Source organism: Lynx rufus, unplaced genomic scaffold (genome assembly GCF_022079265.1).
Source record: "Lynx rufus isolate CCGP_SWC_20201006 ecotype Redwood Valley unplaced genomic scaffold, mLynRuf1.p SCAF_14, whole genome shotgun sequence".
NCBI lineage: Eukaryota > Metazoa > Chordata > Mammalia > Carnivora > Felidae > Lynx > Lynx rufus.
In genome coordinates this window covers 65,067,116-65,092,237 of record NW_025814828.1, presented here as the reverse complement: position 1 = coordinate 65,092,237, position 25,122 = coordinate 65,067,116, and the positions used below count along the sequence as shown (strand labels likewise).

At 40.6% G+C, this 25,122-nt stretch overlaps 1 protein-coding gene across 1 annotated transcript in view; it reads left to right on the top strand.

Moving 5' to 3' along the window:
• Window positions 1-20,503, top strand: part of LOC124509143 (nuclear RNA export factor 2-like) — a 32,054-nt gene extending 11,551 nt beyond the window's left edge. Inside the window, exons 20-21 of the mRNA XM_047075718.1 lie at window positions 20,259-20,319; window positions 20,459-20,503. Of these exons, the coding sequence (XP_046931674.1) occupies window positions 20,259-20,319; window positions 20,459-20,503 (106 nt within the window). The remainder of the gene's footprint in view (window positions 1-20,258; window positions 20,320-20,458) is intronic.
• Window positions 20,504-25,122: the final 4,619 nt, after the last annotated feature.

Sequence of the window (25,122 nt, the reverse complement as noted above, 5' to 3'; positions counted from 1 at the left end):
TGGAAACAGCTGCAGGGACTAAACTAAAAAGGGAGAAAGGAGAAAGGAGAGGGTTTAAATTCCATTAAGATTGTAAACATGGGGAGCGCAAAGTCTGCAACTCTTCAGCTCGATACCTGGCGGTGCTCTGGTGGGAAGGGTGAATCCCCAGGAACAGAGTGGGGTCCGGGAGGTTCTCGGTCCACATGGGGAAAAGAGGTTCCACTGCTGGAAGGACATTTGGTAGAGACAGTTTGAAGCCATCTGGTCCCAGCAGACTGCAGAAAAAGGCCACATTCGCTGGTGCTGGAACAAGGTCGTTAAGGGTGAAGCCTGGTGCCAGATGTGTGTTGTGACTTTCCATAATTCCTGAAACGCTGCTGCTACACTATCTCGCAAGCTTTTCCTGGGGTGGGCTGGCGCCTGGCCGCAGTCTTGGGGCACTGGCAGCAGCAGGGTCCAGCAAGAGTTCCTAGGTGCAGCCAAAATTCGGCCATTGCTTGGTGAGACCCTCCCGCAGAGGGGCAGAACGGGTCAAAACCGCAGTCCTTCAGAAGTAAGGGGCCGGGGAAAACAGCCACATCTGAGACAAAACTCAGGAGAGAGGTACTGCCTGGAGCCTGGTCACGGAGAGTGAAAAAGCCAGGAGTGGATGAAAGCTGAAGACAGAGGATGGGTGCACGATTCCTGATCCAAGAGAACAGACTGGGTAACTGGGTGGCACCATTTTCACCGCTCCCACACGTGCGAATACACACCTACAAGCACCACAACAATCCACCCCAGTAGGCTAGCAGAGCCATCTAGTGGAAAGCGGAGCTGTTACACTGAACCCGCCCAACTGGGCCAACCTCGCTCTTCAAGAACACAAGTCTCACCGCTGGCTTAGTTAATGGACTATAAAGCGCTACATAGACTGACTTCTAGGGGAAAACAAAGTAATTTCAGTCCTACTTCAATCTATTAGGTTTATCTATTCAATTTTCTTCCTTTTTTTCCTCCTTTACACTTTTTTTTCTTTTTCTTGAATACAGAAAGAGAAAAAAATCATTTTTATTTTCAATTTTTATAAAAAATATTTTTCTTTAATTTTTATTGCTATATTTTTTACTTCTGTGTAATTTTTTTCAAATTCTATTTTACTTCCATCATTTTATTTTAGTCTACTTCAGTGTATTCACTTTTTCAAATTTTCAAAAAAAATCCTTTTATTTTTTCTTTCTTTTTCTTTTTTTCTCTTTTTCGTTTCTTTTCTTTTTCTTGAATGCAGAGAGGAAAACTTGTATTTTACTTTCAATTTCTATTAAAATATTTTATTTAATTTTTTTACTATATTTTTTGATTTGTGTATTTTTTCAAATTCTATTTTAATTCCATCATTTTATTTTAGTCTACTGCAGTGTATTCACTTTTTCAAATTTTGAAATGATTTCCTTTTTTTCTGTTTTATCTTTTTTCTCTTTTTAGTTTCTTCTGTTTTTTCTTGAATACAGAAAAATAAAAAAATCATATTTATTTTAATTTTTATTAAAAATATTTTTCTTTAATTTTTTCTGCTATATTCTTTACTTTTGTGTATATTTTTTCAAATTATATTTTACCCCATCATCTATTTTAGTCTACTTCAGTGTATTCATTTTTTTTCAAATTTTCAAACGATTTCCTTTTTTTTCTCCCCCCAACCCTTTTTTTCCCCGATAATCTGTCAAACCACTTTCAACACCCAGACCAAAACACACCTAGGATCTAGAATCATTTGTTCAATCTGTGTGTGTGTGTGTGTGTGTGTTTAATTTTTAATTTTAATATTTTTAATTTTTTTTAAACTTTAATATTTCTACCTCATTAATTCCTTTTCTCCCTTCAAAATGACAAAATGAAGGAATTAACCCCAAAAGAAAGAGCATGAAGAAACGATAGCCAGGGATTTAACCAACACAGATACAAGCAAGATGTCGGAACCAGAATTTAGAATCACGATAATAAGAATACTAGCTGGAGGAGAAAATAGATTAGAATCCCTTTCTGCAGAGATAAAAGAAGTAAAAAATGGCCAGAATGAAATTAACAATGCTATAACTAAGCTGCAATAAAGGATGGATGCAGCAGAGGCAAGGATGGATGAGGCAGAACAGAGAATCAGCGATATAGAGGACAAACTTACAGAGAATAATGAAGCAGAAAAAAAGAGTGATATTAAGGCAAAAAAGCACGATTTAAGGATTAGAGAAATCAGTGACTCATTAAAAAGGAGCAACATCAGAATCATAGGGGTCCCAGAAGAGGAAGAGAGAGAAATAGAGCTGGAAGGGTTATGTGAGCAAATCATAGCAGAAAACTTTCTTAACCTGGAGAAAGACACAGGCATCAAAATCCAGGAAGCACAGGGGACCCCCATTAGATTCAACAAAAACCGACCATCAACAAGGCATATCATGGTCAAATTCACAAAATACTCAGGCAAGGAGAGAATCATGAAAGCAGCAAGGGAAAAAAAGTCCCTAACCTACAAGGGAAGACAGATCAGGTTTGCAGCAGCCCTATCCACAGAAGCTTGGAAGGTCAGAAAGGAGTGGCAGGATATATTCAGTGTGCTGAATCAGAAAAATATGCAGCCAAGAATTCTCCATCCAGCAAGGCTGTCATTCAAAATAGAAGGAGAGATAAAAAGTTTCCCAGACAAACAAAAATTAAAGGAGTTTGTGACCACTAAACCAGCCCTGCAAGAAATTTTAAGGGGGACTCTCTGAGGGGAGAAAAGATGAAAATATATCTATATCTATATCTATATCTATATCTATATCTATATCATCTATATTGATAGATAGGTAGATAGATACCAAAAGCAACAAAGATTAGAAAGGACCAGAGAACACCAGCAGAAACTCCAACTCTACAAGCTTCATAATGGCAATAAATTCATATCTTTCAGTACTCACTGTAGACGTCAATGGACTCAATGCTCCAATCAAAAAACATAGGGTAACAGAATGGATAAGAAAACAAGATCCATCTATATGCTGTTTACAAGAGACCTACTTTAGACCTAAAGACACCTTCAGATTGAAAATAAGGGGATGGAGAACCATCTATCATGCTAATGGTCAATAAAAGAAAGCCGGAGTAGCCATACTATATCAGACAATCTAGACTTTAAAATTAAGACTGTATCAAGAGATGCAGAAGGGCATTATATCATAATCAAGGGGTCTATCCACCAAGAAGACCCAACAATTGTAAACATTTACATGCCAAATGTGGATGCACCCAAATATATAACTCAATTAATCACAAACATAAAGAAACTCATCGATAGTAATACCATAATAGTAGGAGACTTCAACACCCCACTCACAACAATGGACAGATCATCTAACCAAAAAATCAACAAGGAAACAATGGCTTTGAATGACACACTGGACCACATGGACTTAAAAGATATATTCAGAATATTTCATCCTAAAGCAGCAGAATATACATTCTCCTCCAGTGCACATGGAATGTTCTCCAGAATAGACCACACACTGGGACACAAATCAGCCCTCAGTGAGCATAAACAGATTGAGATCATACCGTGCATATTTTCAGACCACAATGCTATGAAACTTGAAATCAACCACAAGAAAAAATTTGGAAAGGGAAAAAATACTTGGAGACTGAAGAACATCCTAGTAAAGAATGAATGGGCTAACCAAGCAGTTAAAGAGGAAATTAAAAAGTATATGGAAGTCAATGAAAATGATAACACCACAACCCAAAACCTCTGGGACGCAGCAAGGGCAGTCATAAGAGGAAACTATATAGCAATCCAGGCCTTCCGAAAGAAGGAAGAAAGATCTCAGATACACAACCTAACCTCACACCTTAAGGCTCTGGAAAAAGTAACAACAAATAAAATGCAAAACCAGCAGAAGACAGGAAATAATAAAGATTAGAGCAGGAATTAATGCTATCGAAACCAAAAACACAGTAGAACAGATCAATGAAACCAGAAGCTGGTTCTCTGAAAGAATTAACGAAATTGAGAAACCACTAGCCATTTTGATCAAAAAGAAAAAAAAAAAGGAAAGGACCCAAATAAATAAAATCAAGAATAAATGAGGAGAGATCACAACCAACACAACAGACATAAAAAAAATAATAGGAGAACATGAGCAATTATATGCCAATAAAATGGGTAATCTGGAAAAAATGGACAAATTCCTAGAAACATATACACAACCAAAACTGAAACAGGAAGAAATAGAAAATTTGAACAGACCCATAACCAGTAAGGAAATCGAATTAGTAATCAAAAAATCTGCCAAAAAACAAGAGTCCAGGGCCAGATGGCTTTCCAGGGGAATTCTACCAAACATTTAAGGAAGAGTTAACACCTATTCATTTGAAACTGTTCCAAAAAAAAAAGAAAAAAGAAATGGAAGGAAAACTTCCAAACTCTTTCTATGAAGCCAGCATTGCCTTGATTCCAAAACCAGACAGAGACCCCACTAACAAGGAGAACTATAGACCAATTTCCCTGATGAACATGGATGCAAAAATCCTCAACAAGATATTAGCCAACCGGCTCCAACAATACATTAAAAAAAATTATTCACCATGACCAAGCAGGATTTATACCTGGGATGCAGGGCTGGTTCAATATCCACAAAACAGTTAATGTGATTCATCACATCAATAAAAGAAAGGACAAGAACCATAGGATCCTCTCAGTAGATGCAGAGAAAGTACGTGAAAAAATACAGCATCCTTTCTTGATAAAAACTTTCAAGAAAGTAGGGATAGAAGGAGCATACCTCGAGATCATAAAAGCCATATATGAACGACCCAACACTAATATCATCCTCAATGGGGAATAACTGAGAGCTTTCCCCCTAAAGTCAGGAACAAGACAGGGATGTCCACTCTCGCCACTATTATTCAACATAGTATTGGAAGTCTTAGCCTCTGCAATCAGACAACACAAAGAAACAAAAGGCATCCAAATCGTCCAGGAGGAGGCCAAACTTTCACTCTTTGCAGATGACATGATACTCTATATGGAAAACCCAAAAGATTCCACCAAAAACCTCTAGAATTGATTCATGAATTCAGCAAAGTTTCAGGATATAAAATCAACGCACAGAAATCGGTTGCATTCCTATACACCAACAACGAAGTGACAGAAAGAGAAATCAAAGAATCGATCCCATTTACAGTTGCACAAAAAAACATAAAATACTTAGGGATAAATCTAACCAAAGAGGTGAAAATTCTATACACTGAAAACTATAGAAAGCTGATGAAAGAAATTGAAGAAGACACAAAAAAATGGAGAAAGATTTCATACTCCTGGGTAGGAAGAGCAAATATTGTTAAAATGTCGATACTACCCAAAGCAATCTACGTATTCAATGCAATCCCTACCAAAGTAACACCAGCGTTCTTCACAGAGCTAGAACAAATAATCCTTAAATTTGTATGGAACCAGAAAAGACCCCGAATAGCCAAAGCGACCTTGGAAAAGAAAACCAGGAGACTAGGAAGATGGCGGCGTAGGAGGACGCTGGGCTCACCGCGCGTCCTGCTGATCACTTAGATTCCACCTACACCTGCCTAAATAACCCAGAAAACCGCCAGAGGATTAGCAGAACAGAGTCACCGGACCCAAGTGCAGACGAGAGGCCCACGGAAGAGGGTAGGAAGGGCGGCGAGGCGGTGCGCGCTCCACGGACTGGCGGGAGGGAGCCGGGGCGGAGGGGCGGCTCGCCGGCCAAGCAGAGCCCCCGAGTCCGGCTTGCAAAAGCGGAGGGGCCCGACGGACTGTGTTCCGACAGCAAGCGCGACTTAGCGTCTGGGAGGTCATAAGTTAACAGCTCTGCTCAGAAAGCGGGAAGGCTGGAGGACAAAGGGAGGGTGAGCTGCGGAGCCCCCGGACGACAGAGCTCAGTTTGGCGGGGAACAAAGGCGCTCTCCAGCGCCATCTCCCCCGCCCATCCCCCAGCCAAAATCCCAAAGGGAACCGGCTCCGGCCAGGGAAATTGCTCGCTCCGCGCGAACACCCAACTCTGTGCTTCTGCGGAGCCAAACCTCCGGCAGCGATCTGACTCCCTCCGGCTGCACAGGGCCCCTCCTGAAGTGGATCACCTAAGGAGAAGCGAGCTAAGCCTGCCCCCCCTGCCGCCGTGCACCTTGCCTTCCCACCCCAGCTAATACGCCAGATCCCCAGCATCACAAGCCTGGCAGTGTGCAAGTAGCCCAGACGGGCCACGCCACCCCACAGTGAATCCCGCCCCTAGGAGAGGGGAAGAGAAGGCACACACCAGTCTGACTGTGGCCCCAGCGGTGGGCTGGGGGCAGACATCAGGTCGGACTGCGGCCCCGCCCACCAACTCCAGTTATACACCACAGCACAGGGGAAGTGCCCTGCAGGCCCTCACCACACCAGGGACTATCCAAAATGACCAAGCGGAAGAATTCCCCCCAGAAGAATCTCCAGGAAATAACAACAGCTAATGAACTGATCAAAAAGGATTTAAATAATATAACAGAAAGTGAATTTAGAATAATAGTCATAAAATTAATCGCTGGGCTGGAAAACAGCATACAGGACAGCAGAGAATCTCTTGCTACAGACATCAGGGGACTAATGAACAGGCACGAGGAGCTGAAAAACGCTTTAAAGGAAATGGAAAACAAAATGCAAACCGCCACAGCTCGGATGGAAGAGGCAGAGGAGAGAATAGGTGAACTAGAAGATAAAGTTATGGAAAAAGAGGAAGCTGAGAAAAAGAGAGATAAAAAAATCCAGGAGTATGAGGGGAAAATTAGAGAACTAAGTGATACACTAAAAAGAAATAATTTACGCATAATTGGTATCCCAGAGGAGGAAGAGAGAGGGAAAGGTGCTGAAGGGGTACTTGAAGAAATCATAGCTGAGAACTTCCCTGAACTGGGGAAGGAAAAAGGCATTGAAATCCAAGAGGCACAGAGAACTCCCTTCAGACGTAACTTGAATCGATCTTCTGCACGACATATCATAGTGAAACTGGCAAAATACAAGGATAAAGAGAAAATTCTGAAAGCAGCAAGGGGTAAACGTGCCCTCACATATAAAGGGAGACCTATAAGACTCGTGACTGATCTCTCTTTTGAAACTTGGCAGGCCAGAAAGAATTGGCACGAGATTTTCAGGGTGCTAGACAGCAAAAATATGCAGCCAAGAATCCTTTATCCAGCAAGTCTGTCATTTAGAATAGAAGGAGAGATAAAGGTCTTCCCAAACAAACAAAAACTGAAGGAATTTGTCACCACTAAACCAGCCCTACAAGAGATCCTAAGGGGGACCCTGTGAGACAAAGTACCAGAGACATCACTACAAGCATAAAACATACAGACATCACAATGACTCTAAACCCGTATCTTTCTATAATAACACTGAATGTAAATGGATTAAATGCGCCAACCAAAAGACATAGGGTATCAGAATGGATAAAAAAACAAGACCCATCTATTTGCTGTCTACAAGAGACTCATTTTAGACCTGAGGACACCTTTAGATTGAGAGTGAGGGGATGGAGAACTATTTATCATGCTACTGGAAGCCAGAAGAAAGCTGGAGTAGCCATACTTATATCAGACAAACTAGACTTTAAATTAAAGGCTGTAACAAGAGATGAAGAAGGACATTATATAATAGTTACAGGGTCTATCCATCAGGAAGAGCTAACAATTATAAATGTCTATGCGCCGAATACCGGAGCCCCCAAATATATAAAACAATTACTCATAAACATAAGCAACCTTATTGATAAGAATGTGGTAATTGCTGGGGACTTTAACACCCCACTTACAGAAATGGATAGATCATCTAGACACACGGTCAATAAAGAAACAAGGGCCCTGAATGAGACACTGGATCAGATGGACTTGACAGATATATTTAGAACTCTGCATCCCAAAGCAACAGAATATACTTTCTTCTCGAGTGCACATGGAACATTCTCCAAGATAGATCATATACTGGGTCACAAATCAGCCCTTCATAAGTTTACAAGAATTGAAATTATACCATGCATACTTTCAGACCACAATGCTATGAAGCTTGAAGTCAACCACAGGAAAAAGTCTGGAAAACCTCCAAAAGCATGGAGGTTAAAGAACACCCTACTCACGAATGAGTGGGTCAACCAGGCAATTAGAGAAGAAATCAAAAAATATATGGAAACAAACGAAAATGAAAATACAACAATCCAAACGCTTTGGGACGCAGCGAAGGCAGTCCTGAGAGGAAAATACATCGCAATCCAGGCCTATCTCAAGAAACAAGAAAAATCCCAAATACAAAATCTAACAGCACACCTAAAGGAAATAGAAGCAGAACAGCAAAGGCAGCCTAAACCCAGCAGAAGAAGAGAAATAATAAAGATCAGAGCAGAAATAAACAATATAGAATCTAAAAAAACTGTAGAGCAGATCAACGAAACCAAGAGTTGGTTTTTTGAAAAAATAAACAAAATTGACAAACCTCTAGCCAGGCTTCTCAAAAAGAAAAGGGAGATGACCCAAATAGATAAAATCATGAATGAAAATGGAATTATTACAACCAATCCCTCAGAGATACAAACAATTATCAGGGAATACTATGAAAAATTATATGCCAACAAATTGGACAACCTGGAAGAAATGGACAAATTCCTGAACACCCACACTCTTCCAAAACTCAATCAGGAGGAAATAGAAAGCTTGAACAGACCCATAACCAGCGAAGAAATTGAATCGGTTATCAAAAATCTCCCAACAAATAAGAGTCCAGGACCAGATGGCTTCCCAGGGGAGTTCTACCAGACGTTTAAAGCAGAGATAATACCTATCCTTCTCAAGCTATTCCAAGAAATAGAAAGGGAAGGAAAACTTCCAGACTCATTCTATGAAGCCAGTATTACTTTGATTCCTAAACCAGACAGAGACCCAGTAAAAAAAGAGAACTACAGGCCAATATCCCTGATGAATATGGATGCCAAAATTCTCAATAAGATACTAGCAAATCGAATTCAACAGCATATAAAAAGAATTATTCACCATGATCAAGTGGGATTCATTCCTGGGATGCAGGGCTGGTTCAACATTCGCAAATCAATCAACGTGATACATCACATTAACAAAAAAAAAGAGAAGAACCATATGATCCTGTCAATCGATGCAGAAAAGGCCTTTGATAAAATCCAGCACCCTTTCTTAATAAAAACCCTTGAGAAAGTCGGGATAGAAGGAACATACTTAAAGATCATAAAAGCCATTTATGAAAAGCCCACAGCTAACATCATCCTCAACGGGGAAAAACTGAGAGCTTTTTCCCTGAGATCAGGAACACGACAGGGATGCCCACTCTCACCGTTGTTATTTAACATAGTGCTGGAAGTTCTAGCATCAGTAATCAGACAACAAAAGGAAATCAAAGGCATCAAAATTGGCAAAGATGAAGTCAAGCTTTCGCTTTTTGCAGATGACATGATATTATACATGGAAAATCCGATAGACTCCACCAAAAGTCTGCTAGAACTGATACATGAATTCAGCAAAGTTGCAGGATACAAAATCAATGTACAGAAATCAGTTGCATTCTTATACACTAACAATGAAGCAACAGAAAGACAAATAAAGAAACTGATCCCATTCACAATTGCACCAAAAAGCATAAAATACCTAGGAATAAATCTAACCAAAGATGTAAAGGATCTGTATGCTGAAAATTATAGAAAGCTTATGAAGGTAATTGAAGAAGATTTAAAGAAATGGAAAGACATTCCCTGCTCATGGATTGGAAAAATAAATATTGTCAAAATGTCAATACTACCCAAAGCTATCTACACATTCAATGCAATCCCAATCAAAATTGCACCAGCATTCTTCTCGAAACTAGAACAAGCAATCCTAAAATTCATATGGAACCACAAAAGGCCCCGAATAGCCAAAGGAATTTTGAAGAAGAAGACCAAAGCAGGAGGCATCACAATCCCAGACTTCAGCCTCTACTACAAAGCTGTCATCATCAAGACAGCATGGTATTGGCACAAAAACAGACACACAGACCAATGGAATAGAATAGAAACCCCAGAACTAGACCCACAAACATATGGCCAACTCATCTTTGACAAAGCAGGAAAGAACATCCAATGGAAAAAAGACAGCCTCTTTAACAAATGGTGCTGGGAGATCTGGACAGCAACATGCAGAAGGTTGAAACTAGACCACTTTCTCACACCATTTACAAAAATAAACTCAAAATGGATAAAGGACCTAAATGTGAGACAGGAAACCATCAGAACCTTAGAGGAGAAAGCAGGAAAAGACCTCTCTGACCTCAGCCGTAGCAATCTCTTACTCGACACATCCCCAAAGGCAAGGGAATTAAAAGCAAAAGTGAATTACTGGGACCTTATGAAGATAAAAAGCTTCTGCACAGCAAAGGAAACAACCAACAAAACTAAAAGACAACCAACGGAATGGGAAAAGATATTTGCAAATGACATATCGGACAAAGGGCTAGTATCTAAAATCTATAAAGAGCTCACCAAACTCCACACCCGAAAAACAAATAACCCAGTGAAGAAATGGGCAGAAAACATGAATAGACACTTCTCTAAAGAAGACATCCAGATGGCCAACAGGCACATGAAAAGATGTTCAGCGTCGCTCCTTATCAGGGAAATACAAATCAAAACCACACTCAGGTATCACCTCACGCCAGTCAGAGTGGCCAAAATGAACAAATCAGGAGACTATAGATGCTGGAGAGGATGTGGAGAAACGGGAACCCTCTTGCACTGTTGGTGGGAATGCAAATTGGTGCAGCCGCTCTGGAAAACAGTGTGGAGGTTCCTCAGAAAATTAAAAATAGACCTACCCTATGACCCAGCAATAGCACTGCTAGGAATCTACCCAAGGGATACAGGAGTACTGATGCATAGGGGCACTTGTACCCCAATGTTCATAGCAGCACTCTCAACAATAGCCAAATTATGGAAAGAGCCTAAATGTCCATCAACTGATGAATGGATAAAGAAATTGTGGTTTATATACACAATGGAATACTACGTGGCAATGAGAAAAAATGAAATATGGCCTTTTGTAGCAACGTGGATGGAACTGGAGAGTGTGATGCTAAGTGAAATAAGCCATACAGAGAAAGACAGATACCATATGGTTTCACTCTTATGTGGATCCTGAGAAACTCAACAGGAACCCATGGGGGAGGGGAAGGGAGAAAAAAAAAAAAGACGTTAGAGTGGGAGAGAGCCAAAGCATAAGAGACTGTTAAAAACTGAGAACAAACTGAGGGTTGATGGGGGGTGGGAGGGAGGGGCGGGTGGGTGATGGGTATTGAGGAGGGCACCTTTTGGGATGAGCACTGGGTGTTGTATGGAAACCAATTTGTCAATAAACTTCATTAAAAAAAAAAAAAAAAAAAAAATAAAACTGTTTTCAGTAATCATATGATTAGTAACAAAAAAAAAAAAAAAAAAAAAAAAAAAAAAAAAAAAAAAGAAAACCAAAGCAGTAGGCATCACAATCCCAGACTTCAAGCTATACTACAAAGCTATAATCATCAAGACAGTATGGCACTGGCACAAGAACAGACACTCAGATCAATGGAACAGAATAGAGAGCCCAGAAATGGACCCACAAACGTATGGCAAACTAATCTTTGACAAAGCAGGAAAGAATATCCAATGGAATAAAGACAGTCTCTTCAGCAAGTGGTGCTGGGAAAACTGGACAGCGACATGCAGAAGAATAAACCTGGACCACTTTCTTACACCATACACAAAAATAAACACAAAATGGATGAAGGACCTCAATGTAAGACAGGAAGCCATCAAAATCCTCGAGGAGAAAGCAGGCAGAAACCTCTTTGAACTTGGCCGCAGCAACTTCTTACTCAACACGTTTCCGGAGGCAAGGGAAACAAAAGCAAAAATGAATTACTGGGACCTCATCAAAATAAACACCTTCTGCACAGTGAAGGAAACAATCAGCAAAACTAAAAGGCAACCGACAGGATGGGAGAAGATATTTGCAAATGACACATCAGATGAAGGGTTAGTATCCAAAATTTATAAAGAACTTATCCAACTCAACACTCAAAAAACAAATAATCCAGTGAAGAAATGGGCAAAAGTCATGAATAGACACTTCTCCAAAGAAGACATCCAGATGGCCAACCAACACATGAAAAAATGCTGAACATCACTCATCATCGGGGAAATACAAACCACAACCACCATGAGATACTACCTTATACCTGTCAGAATCGCTAACATTAACAACTCAGGCAACAACAGATGTTGGCGAGGATGCAGAGAAAGAGGATCTCTTTTGAATTGCTGGTGGGAATTCAAGCTGGTGCAGCCACTCTGGAAAACAGTATGGAGGTTCCTCAAAAAGCTAAAAATAGAACTACCCTATGACCCAGCAATTGCACCACAAGGCATTTATCCACGGGACAGAGGTGTGCTATTTCAAAGGGAGACATGCACCCCCATGTTTATAGCAGCACTATCAACAATAGCCAAAGTATGGAAAGAGCCCAAATGTCCATCAATGGATGAATGGATAAAGAAGATGTGGTATATGTATACAATGGAGTATTACTCGGCAATCAAAAAGAATGAAATCTTGCCATTTGCAACTACGTGGATGGAACTGGAGGGTATTATGCTAAATGAAATTAGTCAGTCAGAGAAAGACAAAACTCATATGACTTCACCCATATGAGGACCTGAAGAGACAAAACAGATGAACATAAGGGAAGGGAAACAAAAATAATATAAAAACAGGGAGGGGGAGGAATAGGGAAGATGGTGGGATAGAAGGACGCAGGGCACACTGCGCGTCCTGCTGATCACTTAGATTCCACTTACACCTGCCTAAATAACCCAGAAAACCGCCAGAGGATTAGCAGAATGGAGTCTCTGGAGCCAAGCGCAGACGAGAGGCCCACAGAAGAGGGTAGGAAGGGCAGCGAGGCGGAGCGTGCTCCACAGACTGGCGGGAGGGAGCCGGGGCAGAGGGGCGGCCTGCCGGCCAAGCAGAGTCCCAAGTATGGCTTGCAAAGCAGAGGGGCCAGACGGAGTGTGTTCCGAAAGCAAGCGGGACTTAGCATCTGGGAGGTCATAAGTTAACAGCTCTGCTTGGAAAGCAGGAAGGCTGGAGGACAAAGGGAGGGAAGGTTGCTGAGCCCCGGGAAGACAGAGCTCAGTTTGGTGGGGAACAAAGGCACTAGCCAACACCATCTCCCTCGCCCATTCCCCAGCTAAAATCCCAAAGGGAACCAGTTCCTGCCAGGGACCTTGCTCCGCGAAAACACCCAACGCTGTGCTTCTGCGGAGTCACCCCTCTGGCAGCGGGTCTGACTCCTTCCCGCTGCCACAGGGCCCCTCCTGAAGTGGATCACCTAAGGAGAAGTGAGCTAAGCCTGCCCCTCCTGCCCCCGTGCACCTTGCCTACCCACCCCAGCTAATACGCCAGATCCCCAGCACCACAAACCTGGCAGTGTGCACGTAGCCCAGATAGGCCATGCCACCCCACAGTGAATCCCGCCCCTAGGAGAGGGGAAGAGAAGGCACACACAAGTCTGACTGTGGCCCCAGTTGTGGGCTGGGGGCAGACATCAGGGCTGACTTTGGCCCCGCACACAGACTCCAGTTATACACCACAGCACAGGGGAAGTGCCCTTCAGGTCCCCACCACACCAGGGACTATCCAAAATGGCCAAACAGAAGAATTCCCCTCAGAAGAATCTCCAGGAAATAACAACAGCTAATGAACTGATCAAAAAGGATTTAAATAATAGAACAGAAAGTGAATTTAGAATAATAGTCATAAAATTAATCGCTGGGCTTGAAAACAGTATAGAGGACAGCAGAGAACCTCTTGCTACAGAGATCAAGGGACTAAGGAACAGTCAGGAGGAGCTGAAAAACGCTTTAAATGACATGCAGAATAAAATGGAAATGTCCACGGCTCAGATTGAAGAGGCAGAGGAGAGAATAGGTGAACTAGAAGATAAAATTATGGAAAAAGAGGAAGCTGAGAAAAAGATTAAAAAATCCAGGAGTATGAAGGGAAAATTAGAGAACTAAGTGATACACTAAAAAGAAATAATATATGCATAATTGGGATTCCAGAGGAGGAAGAGAGAGGGAAAGGTGCTGAAGGGGTACTTGAAGAAATAATAGCTAAGAACGTCCCTGAAATGGGGAAGGAAAAAGGCATTGAAATCCAAGAGGCACAGAGAACTCCCTTCAGACGTAACTTGAATCGATCTTCTGCACGACCTATCATAGTGAAACTGGCAAAATACAAGGATAAAGAGAAAATTCTGAAAACAGCAAGGGATAAACGTGCCCTCACATATAAAGGGAGACCTATAAGACTTGTGACTGATCTCTCTTTTGAAACTTGGCAAGCCAGAAAGACATGGCAGGAGATCTTCAATGTGTTGAACAGAAAAAATATGCAGCCGAGAATCCTTTATCCAGCAAGTCTGTCATTTAGAATAGAAGAAGAAATAAAGGTCTTCCCAAACAAACAAAAACTGAAGGAATTCGTCGCCACTAAACCAGCCCTACAAGAGATCCTAAGGGAAATCCTGTGAGACAAAGGACCAGAGACATCGCTACAAGCATAAAACATACTGACATCAAAATGACTCTAAACCCGTATCTTTCTATAATAACACTGAATGTAAATGGACTAAATGCGCCAACAAAAAGACATAGGGTATCAGAATGGATGAAAAAAACAAGACCCATCTATTTGCTGTCTACAAGAGACTCATTTTAGACCTGAGGACACCTTTAGATTGAGAGTGAGGGGATGGAGAACTATGTATCATGCTACTGGAAGCCAAACGAAAGCTGGAGTAGCCATACTTATAGCAGACAAACTAGACTTTAAATTAAAGGCTGTAACAAGGGATGAAGAAGGGCATTACATAATAATCACAGGGTATATCCATCAGGAAGAGCTAACAATTGTAAATGTCTATGTGCCGAATACGGGAGGCCCCAAATATAAAAAACAACTTTTTACGTTTACTCATAAACATAAGCAACCTTATTGATAAGAATGTGGTAATTGCAGGGGACTTTAACACTCACTTACAGAAATGGATAGATCATCTAGACACACAGTCAATAAAGAAACAAGGGCCTTGAATGATACATTGGACCAGATGGACTTGACAGATATATTTAGAACTCTGCATCCCAAAGCAACAGAATATACTTTCTTCTTGAGTGCACATGGAACATTCTCCAAGATAGATCATATACTGGGTCACAAAACAGCCCTTCATAAGTTTACAAGAATTGAAATTATACCATGCATACTTTCAGACCACAATGCTATGAAGCTTGAAATCAACCACAGGAAAAAGTCTGGAAAACCTCCAAAAGCATGGAGGTTAAAGAACACCCTACTAACGAATGAGTGGGTCAACCAGGCAATTAGAGAAGAAATTAAAAAATAGATGGAAACAAACGAAAATGAAAATACAACAATCCAAACGCTTTGGGACGCAGCGAAGGCAGTTCTGAGAGGAAAATACATTGCAATCCAGGCCTATCTCAAGAAACAAGAAAAATCCCAAATACAAAATCTAACAGCACACCTAAAGGAACTAGAAGCAGAACAGCAAAGGCAGCCTAAACCCAGCAGAAGAAGAGAAATAATAAAGATCAGAGCAGAAATAAACAATATAGAATGTAAAAAAACTGTAGAGCAGATCAACGAAACCAAGAGTTGGTTTTTTGAAAAAATAAACAAAATTGAGAAACCTCTAGCCAGGCTTCTCAAAAAGAAAAGGGAGATGACCCAAATAGATAAAATCATGAATGAAAATGGAATTATTACAACCAATCCCTCAGAGATACAAACAATTATCAGGGAATACTATGAAGAATTATATGCCAACAAATTGGACAACCTGGAAGAAATGGACAAATTCCTGAACACCCACACTCTTCCAAAACTCAATCAGGAGGAAATAGAAAGCTTGAACAGACCCATAACCACCGAAGAAATTGAATCGGTTATCAAAAATCTCCCAACAAATAAGAGTCCAGGACCAGATGGCTTCCCAGGGGAGTTCTACCAGACGTTTAAAGCAGAGATAATACCTATCCTTCTCAAGCTATTCCAAGAAATAGAAAGGGAAGGAAAACTTCCAGACTCATTCTATGAAGCCAGTATTCCTTTGATTCCTAAACCAGACAGAGACCCAGTAAAAAAAGAGAACTACAGGCCAATATCCCTGATGAATATGGATGCAAAAATTCTCAATAAGATACTAGCAAATCGAATTCAACAGCATATAAAAAGAATTATTCACCATGATCAAGTGGGATTCATTCCTGGGATGCAGGGCTGGTTCAACATTCGCAAATCAATCAACGTGATACATCACATTAACAAAAAAAAAGAGAAGAACCATATGATCCTGTCAATCGATGCAGAAAAGGCCTTTGACAAAATCCAGCACCCTTTCTTAATAAAAACCCTTGAGAAAGTCGGGATAGAAGGAACATACTTAAAGATCATAAAAGCCATTTATGAAAAGCCCACAGCTAACATCATCCTCAACGGGGAAAAACTGAGAGCTTTTTCCCTGAGATCAGGAACACGACAGGGATGCCCACTCTCACCGTTGTTGTTTAACATAGTGCTGGAAGTTCTAGCATCAGCAATCCGACAACAAAAGGAAATCAAAGGCATCCAAATTGGCAAAGATGAAGTCAAGCTTTCGCTTTTTGCAGATGACATGATATTATCCATGGAAAATCCGACAGACTCCACCAAAAGTCTGCTAGAACTGATACATGAATTCAGCAAAGTTGCACGATACAAAATCAATGTACAGAAATCAATTGCATTCTTATACACTAACAATGAAGCAACAGAAAGACAAATAAAGAAACTGATCCCATTCACAATTGCACCAAGAAGCATAAAATACCTAGGAATAAATCTAACCAAAGATGTAAAGGATCTGTATGCTGAAAACTATAGAAAGCTTATGAAGGCAATTGAAGAAGATTTAAAGAAATGGAAAGACATTCCCTGCTCATGGATTGGAAAAATAAATATTGTCAAAATGTCAATACTACCCAAAGCTATCTACACATTCAATGCAATCCCAATCAAAATTGCACCAGCATTCTTCTCAAAGCTAGAACAAGCAATCCTAAAATTCATATGGAACCACAAAAGGCCCCGAATAGCCAAAGGAATTTTGAAGAAGAAGACCAAAGCAGGAGGCATCACAATCCCAGACTTTAGCCTCTACTACAAAGCTGTCATCATCAAGACAGCATGGTATTGGCACAAAAACAGACACACAGACCAATGGAATAGAATAGAAACCCCAGAACTAGACCCACAAACGTATGGCCAACTCATCTTTGACAAAGCAGGAAAGAACATCCAATGGAAAAAAGACAGCCTCTTTAACAAATGGTGCTGGGAGAACTGGACAGCAACATGCAGAAGGTTGAAACTAGACCACTTTCTCACACCATTTACAAAAATAAACTCAAAATGGATAAAGGACCTAAATGTGAGACAGGAAACCATCCAAACCCTAGAGGAGAAAGCAGGAAAAGACCTCTCTGACCTCAGCCGTAGCAATCTCTTACTCGACACATCCCCAAAGGCAAGGGAATTAAAAGCAAAAGTGAATTACTGGGACCTTATGAAGATAAAAAGCTTCTGCACAGCAAAGGAAACAACCAACAAAACTAAAAGGCAACCAACGAAATGGGAAAATATATTTGCAAATGACATATCAGACAAAGGTCTAGTATCCAAAATCTATAAAGAGCTCACCAAACTCCACACCCGAAAAACAAATAACCTAGTGAAGAAATGGGCAGAAAACATGAAAAGACACTTCTGTAAAGAAGACATCCGGATGGCCAACAGGCACATGAAAAGATGCTCAATATCCCTCCTTATCGGAAATACAAATCAAAACCACACTCAGATATCACCTCACGCCAGTCAGAGTGGCCAAAATGAACAAATCAAGAGACTATAGCTGCTGTTGAGGATGTGGAGAAACGGGAACCCTTTTGCACTGTTGGTGGGAATGCAAATTGGTGCAGCCACTCTGGAAAACAGTGTGGAGGTTCCTCAGAATACTAAAAATAAACCTACCCTATGACCCAGCAATAGCACTGCTAGGAATTTACCCAAGGGATACAGGAGTGCTGATGCATAGGGGCACTTGTACCCCAATGTTTATAGCAGCACTCTCAACAATAGCCAAATTATGGAAAGAGCCTAAATGTCCATCAACTGATGAGTGGATAAAGAAATTGTGGTATATATACATAATGGAGTACTACAAGGCAATGAGAGAGAACAAAATATGGCCCTTTGTAGCAACATGGATGGAACTGGAGAGTGTTATGCTAAGTGAAATAAGCCATACAGAGAAAGACAGATACCATATGGTTTCACTCTTATGTGGATCCTGAGAAACTTAACAGAAACCCGTGGGGGAGGGGAAGGAAAAAAAAAGAGGTTAGAGTAGGAGAAAGCCAAAGCATAAGAGACTCTTAAAAACTGAGAACTGGGGGTTTATGGGGGGTGGGAGGGTGGGGAGGGTGGGTGATGGGTATTGAGGAGGGCACCTTTTGGGATGAGCACTGGGTGTTGTATGGAAACCAATTCGACAATTAATTTCATATATTGAAAAAAAAAAAAAGAAAAATGGAGGGGGCCAAAACAGAAGAGCCTCATAAATATGGAGAACAAACTGTGGGTTGCGGGAGCGTTCGTGTGAGGGTGGATGGGCTAAATGGGTAAGGGGCACTAAGGAATCTACTCCTGAAGTCATTGTTCCACTATATGCTAACTGATTTGGATGTAAATTTTAAAAAATAAAAAAATTAAATTAAAAATAAACACAGTGAGTTACTACTTCACACCAACTAGAATGGCTTTAATCAATAAACGAGTGATAACAAGTGTCAGTGAGGATGTGCAGCAATCGGAGTTCTCATGTATTTGTTTGTGAGAATGAAAAATGGAGCAGTGGTTGGGGAAAACATTTTGACAGTTCCCCAAAATGTTAAATATGGAGTTACCGTATGACCCAGAAATTCCACTCCTAAGGATCTACCAGGAGAAGTGAAAACATATGTTCACTCTAAAACTTGTATGGGAATGTTCATAGCAGCATTGTTCATTATAGCCAAAAGGCAGAAACAACCCAAATGTCCTTTAGCTGATGAATGGATAAACAATCTTGGTATGTCCATATGGTAGAATATTATTCAGTCATAAAAAAGAATACAGTTCTGATATATGCCATGACATGGATGAACCTTGAAAACATTATGCTAAGTGAAAGAAGCAAGTATCAAATGGTCACGTAGTGTGTGATTCCATCTATATGAAATGTCCAGCATAGGCAAATCTACAGGGACCAAAAGCAGATTAGTGGTTTCCAAGGCCTGGGGAAAGGGGAGGAATAGCGAGTCGTGTCTAATGTCTAGGGAGTTTCTTTTTGAGGTGATAAAATTATTTGGGAATTAGATAGTGGTGATGGTTGAGCAATCTTGTGGATATACTAAGAAAACACCGAATTGCATGCTTTAAAATGTTATGTGCACCGGGGCGCCTGGGTGTCTCAGTCAGTTGAGAGCCCAACTTCGGCTCAGGTCATGATCTCACGGTTCATGGGTTTGAGCCCCACATGGGGCTCTGTGCTGACAGCTCAGAGCCTGGAGCCTACTTCCGATTCTGTGTCTCCTTCTCTCTCTGCCCCTCCCCTGCTCGTGCTCTGTCTCTCTCTCAAAAATAAATAAACATTAAAACAATTTTAAAAATGGTATGTGCATAAAATAATAATAACAATACGGTATGTGCATTATAGTTCAATAAAAATGATGGGAAACTTGTACTTTTAAAATTTCCATCTATCCTCTTGAATGTTTTTCTTTATCAATTTATATTAAGCTCCTGTGTTCTTGGATGTTTTTCTTTATCAAAATATATTAAGTTCCTGTGTTCTTTTGGAGAACTCCAATTTTCTGTTTTGAAGTCTAATGGGCATGACATTTTGTGTCAGATGTGATAGACATTTTCACTAGGTCTTTCTTCATCATTACACATAGTGGTCATACTGGTGGTACATGAATACCAGCAAAAAGGTGGCATATATTTAGCGTCGCATGGTCAGCGTCTCTGTACTGTGGTACTAATGGAAGTCATCTATCCTCCCACTCCAGGTGCCTTCAGGACAACGAGTGGAACTACACCAGAGCTGGTCAGGTCTTCACTATGCTCAAGGTGAGGTCTGGGATCCATTAAGTGGGTTACAGATGGGTGCTTCTGGGACTTCAGGAAGGCCAAGAAGGTGGAGGCTGGGTGGTCTGGGAATGAAACTCTGTGATCTGGTTCATCTGACGTCCCAACTCCTTCCCTCCAGAACGAGGGCAAGGTCCCAGAGGAGGCCTTCAAACAAATTACCTAGAAGAAGCCTTGGATGTCCACATCATCTTGGTTGTCTTTTATCCAGCCTGAGGCCATGCCCATGACTGGGGATGGAGGCCAGGCTGACCAAGAAGCCAAAGTTACCTTTGGCTAGCAGGCCAGGTAACATAATCACCTGAAGTATTAGTTGTTCTGTGTATTTCCCCCACTCATGATTGCTGTTTATCTTCATAATAAAGAATGATGCTGCACGTTGTATGATGTGTGTCCTGGATCGCTCTTCCCCTGCCCTGACCATGAGGCAATGGGTCCAGGACTGAGAGGCCCTGCCATCTCCTCCACATTATTCACACTGGCAGCCCCCTGACAGTACACCAGGCTTGACTTCATAGGTAGTGTGTCAATAAATTCTGATGAAAATGGACACACACTGCTTTCAGGGATTGGTCTTTGGAAACAGTGTGGCTCAGTCAGATGCTCTACCTGGAGGCATGCAGAAGCAGCCATGTGACCTGGAACAACAGGGGCTTTGCAACGGTTGCCTACTGGCTAGTGAGGGCTGTGGAAGGAAGGAAGATGAGGACTCACCTATTTTACTTCTTATTCCTGATCATTTGAATGCATTCAAAGGCACACCATCAACAGTTTTATGATTTGCACACAGATGAATGGGAAATGGGCCTTTTCAAACCTCTCACCATGCTTGCACTTGTCTTCTCAGCCATCCACTCTACTTCCTCCTCCCCCTTTCTGACGGGGCACTGTGGAAGGAATCTCATTTTAGCACCTGAGAGTGAGGGAGAGTCAGCCTGCCTGCCCAGTGCATTTCTCAGACCGCTGACAAGGGTGCTCTGTGTCCACGAGCTTGGGGTGGGGTGGGGTTCAGGCATTTAGTTTCACTTCCAGATAGACAACAATAGCACCCAGTTTCACGTTATGGCCAGTCCTGTGAGACCTTTCCCAATGACTGGCAATTAGAAGTACAGAATCGCAGGCAAGAGTTTGAAGGGACACTTGTGCAATTTATTTTCCACACTTCTGTAACGTTTGTAACTTTAGACCACCAGCAGGCACATTTGAAATTTTTGAAATTAAAATAATGGTGGTACATGAATAACAGTATAATAGTATAATAACAGTACCAGATTTCAAGTTGCCATCCTATAAGTGATGACATAGGTGAGGTACCACCAGTTTACAAATTATGCCTCTATTATAAGGTCTCACATAAGTTATTTCCTACCACTTGCTACTTTTCAGTTCTTCATGTACATTTACACGAGGAATCCATATAGTGGTGTGTGAATTTCTTGGAAATATGAACTAAGGGAATAACTGCTATTACATAAGGAGTGATTCCATGTTATTCCATGTAACGCCTCAATGATCAAGGGCAAGAAGTGCAAAGACAGAGACCTCAGTGCACACCTCCCTGCCACATCATGAGGAAGAGAGGCACTCTCATGTGTTAGCAAGCAGTTGCAGTATCTGGCTCAAATTAGGCTCTCCAAGCTGTCTGAGTTCCCTCATGGGCAGGGACCATGGAACCCATCCCATGGCCCCTCTACTTCCTCTCTCTACATCATCAGGCTTTCACATCCTTGGTCTCCTTCTCTAGCCATCTCAGATGTCCCAGTCTTCCAGTCACTCATTCTTCTGCCAATTCCCTCAATTCCCTTGGTCCCATGATCCTGGGCAAATTCTATTCCTGCTGTTTGCCTCCTCATATACATGTCTGTGTGCAAACTGTCCTTCAGGACAAGTTTTTGGACATGTAAACACTGAGGCGAAAGGTATGAGTTGTAAGATTGTTTTTGAAATGGGGAGGGCAACAGTTACTCTCATACGTTGTTTCTGAGCATGTAAATTGGCATAGCCATTCTACAGAATCATTTGGAACAATTTACTCATAAATGCACACACACATAAGCATATGTACACATGGTTTTATATAAAGGGAATCATAATGCTGACACACTTTGTATGCATTTCAGATTAGCTGTCAAATTTATTGACATGGGTTTGTTTATAATACTTCTTATCCTTGCAGGTTTTGTGGAATTTGTAGTGATGCCTTTTATTTGAGGTGAAATTCACAAACATAAAATTAATCATTTTAAAGTGAACAATCCATTGGTGTTTAGTACACTTAAAACGCTGTGCAAAAAACCACCTCTATCTGGCTCCAAAGTATTTTCATTACCCCAAAATGAAACCTCATACAGTTTAGGCAGTTATTCCCATTTCTTCCTCTTCCTCAGCCCCAGGCAAACAATCTGCTTTCTATCTCTATGTATTTTCTCTTCCGGACATTTCACATAAATGGAATCATACTATATGTGAGTTTTTGTGTACAGCTTCATTCACTTAGCATAATGTTTTCAGAGTGCATTCACATTGAAGCCTATTTCAGTACTTCATTCCTCTTTCTGGGTGAATAATATTCCAGTGTATGTATATACCACCATTTGTTTATCCACTCATCTCTTGATGAACATATGGGTTGTTTCAACCTTCTGAATATTGTGAATAAAGCTGGCGTGAGCATTCATGTACAGGCATTTTTTGAGCACCTGTTTTCAATTCTTTTGTGTATATACCTAGGAGTCGAGGAGCTGGGTCATATGGCACTTCTGTGTTTAATTTTGTTAGGAACCATCAAACCGTTCTCCACAGCAGTGGAAACATTTTACATTCCCACCAGCAGTGTACAAGAGTTCCAATTTCTCCACATCCTCACCAACACTTTTTAAAAAATTACAGCCATTGTAGTGGGTGTGAAGTGGCATGTCATTGTGATTTTGATTTTCCTATACCTTTTGACTAATAAATATATTTTCCTCTGAGCACTGCTTTTGCTTGCTGTGTCCCACAAGTTTTGGTATGCTATGTTTTTGTTTTCAATAGTCTAAATGTATTTTTTAAATCGTCCTCATGATTCATTCTTTGACCAATAGGTTGTTTAACTGTGTGTTGTTCATTTTCCACATATTTGTGTGTTTTCCAGTTTACTTCTGTTATGGATTTCTAGTTTCACTCCATTGTGGTCAAGAGAAGATACTTGGTATGATTTCAATCTTTTAAAATTTATTGAGAGGGGCGCCTGGGTGGCTCGGTCGGTTAAGCGTCCGACTTCAGCTCAGGTCACGATCTCGCGGTCCGTGAGTTCGAGCCCCGCGTCGGGCTCTGGGCTGATGGCTCGGAGCCTGGAGCCTGCTTCCGGTTCTGTGTCTCCCTCTCTCTCTGCCCCTCCCCCGTTCATGCTCTGTCTCTCTCTGTTTCAAAAATAAACGTTAAAAAAAATTAAAAATAAATAAATAAATAAATAAAATTTATTGAGAACTACTATTGTGACCCAACATGGTTTTCCTGGAGAATGTTCCATATACCCTTGAGAATAATGTGTATTCCAGTGTTATTGAGTGAAATGTTCTATATATGTCTGTTAGTTCCAGTCAATTTATAGTGTTAGTCAAATCCTCTATTTCCCTATTGGTCTTCTGTCTAGATGTGTTATCCATTACTGAAAGTGAGATATTGAATTCATGAACTACTTTGTAGAACTGTCTATTTGTCCCTTCAATTCAGTCAATGTGTGCTCCACATATGTCAGGTCTCTTGTTTGGTGCATATGTTTATAAGTATTATATCTTCTTGATTAATTGATGCTTTTTATCAATATCTAATGATTTTTTTCTGCCTCTTGCAACATTTTTTTTTTTACCTACAGTCCATTTTATCTGATTTAGGTATGGCCACCTCAGCTCTCCTTTACTTACTGTTGCATGGAGCAACTTTTTCCATTTTAACTTCTCTCTTTTTGTATCTAAAGGCAGTCTCTTGTAGATAGCATATTAGCATCGTTTTTTTCTTTTTAAGTTCTTTCTTCTTCTTTTTTAAATTTTGTAAAGTCTATTTATTTATTGGGGCACCTGGGTGGCTCAGTCAATTAAGCGTCTGACTCTTGATTTCGCCTCAGGTCATGATCTCACAGGTTCGTGAGATTGAGCCCCATGTCAGGCTCCATGCTATGCAGAACCTGCTTGGGATTCTCTCTCCCTCACCTCTGTCCCTCCCCCACACTCTCTGTCTCTCAAAATAAATCAGGAGATCTGAGTGGTAAATTTTCATTATTTTTATATCACCTAACTTTTTAATAACTGAGGTAAAATCCCTATTATATGGTTGTTTTATCACTTATTATTTCTTTAGTTTTTTCACTTTATATTGATCAATGATGTATTGTTCCAATCTTGCAAAAATACGTAATATCTTTATGTGTGAATCTACATTAGAATTGGCCACCAAATCCTACATAAAATCATCTCACCATATATATAAGATGTGAATTAAAGTTGTCATACAGCATGCAGTATCAGAACTTTCATCAACTTGCTTTTTAAAATATATACCAAACTCTAAATGTATTCTATAACAAAATAAATTCAATGAGCTATTATGCTATGTGTTATGATCATTTTAATTTATATTCTTTTTTAACCAAAAATTACATGCACCATATCCAAATCTTCTTGTAATATATTTATTCCAGCAACTGTTATGCCATTTTCTCTTTTGCCACACAATATGGAACCACATATGGCAATGATGCAATTTTCTCACAACAGTCATTTAGCAATTAGGAAAAAAACTCAACAT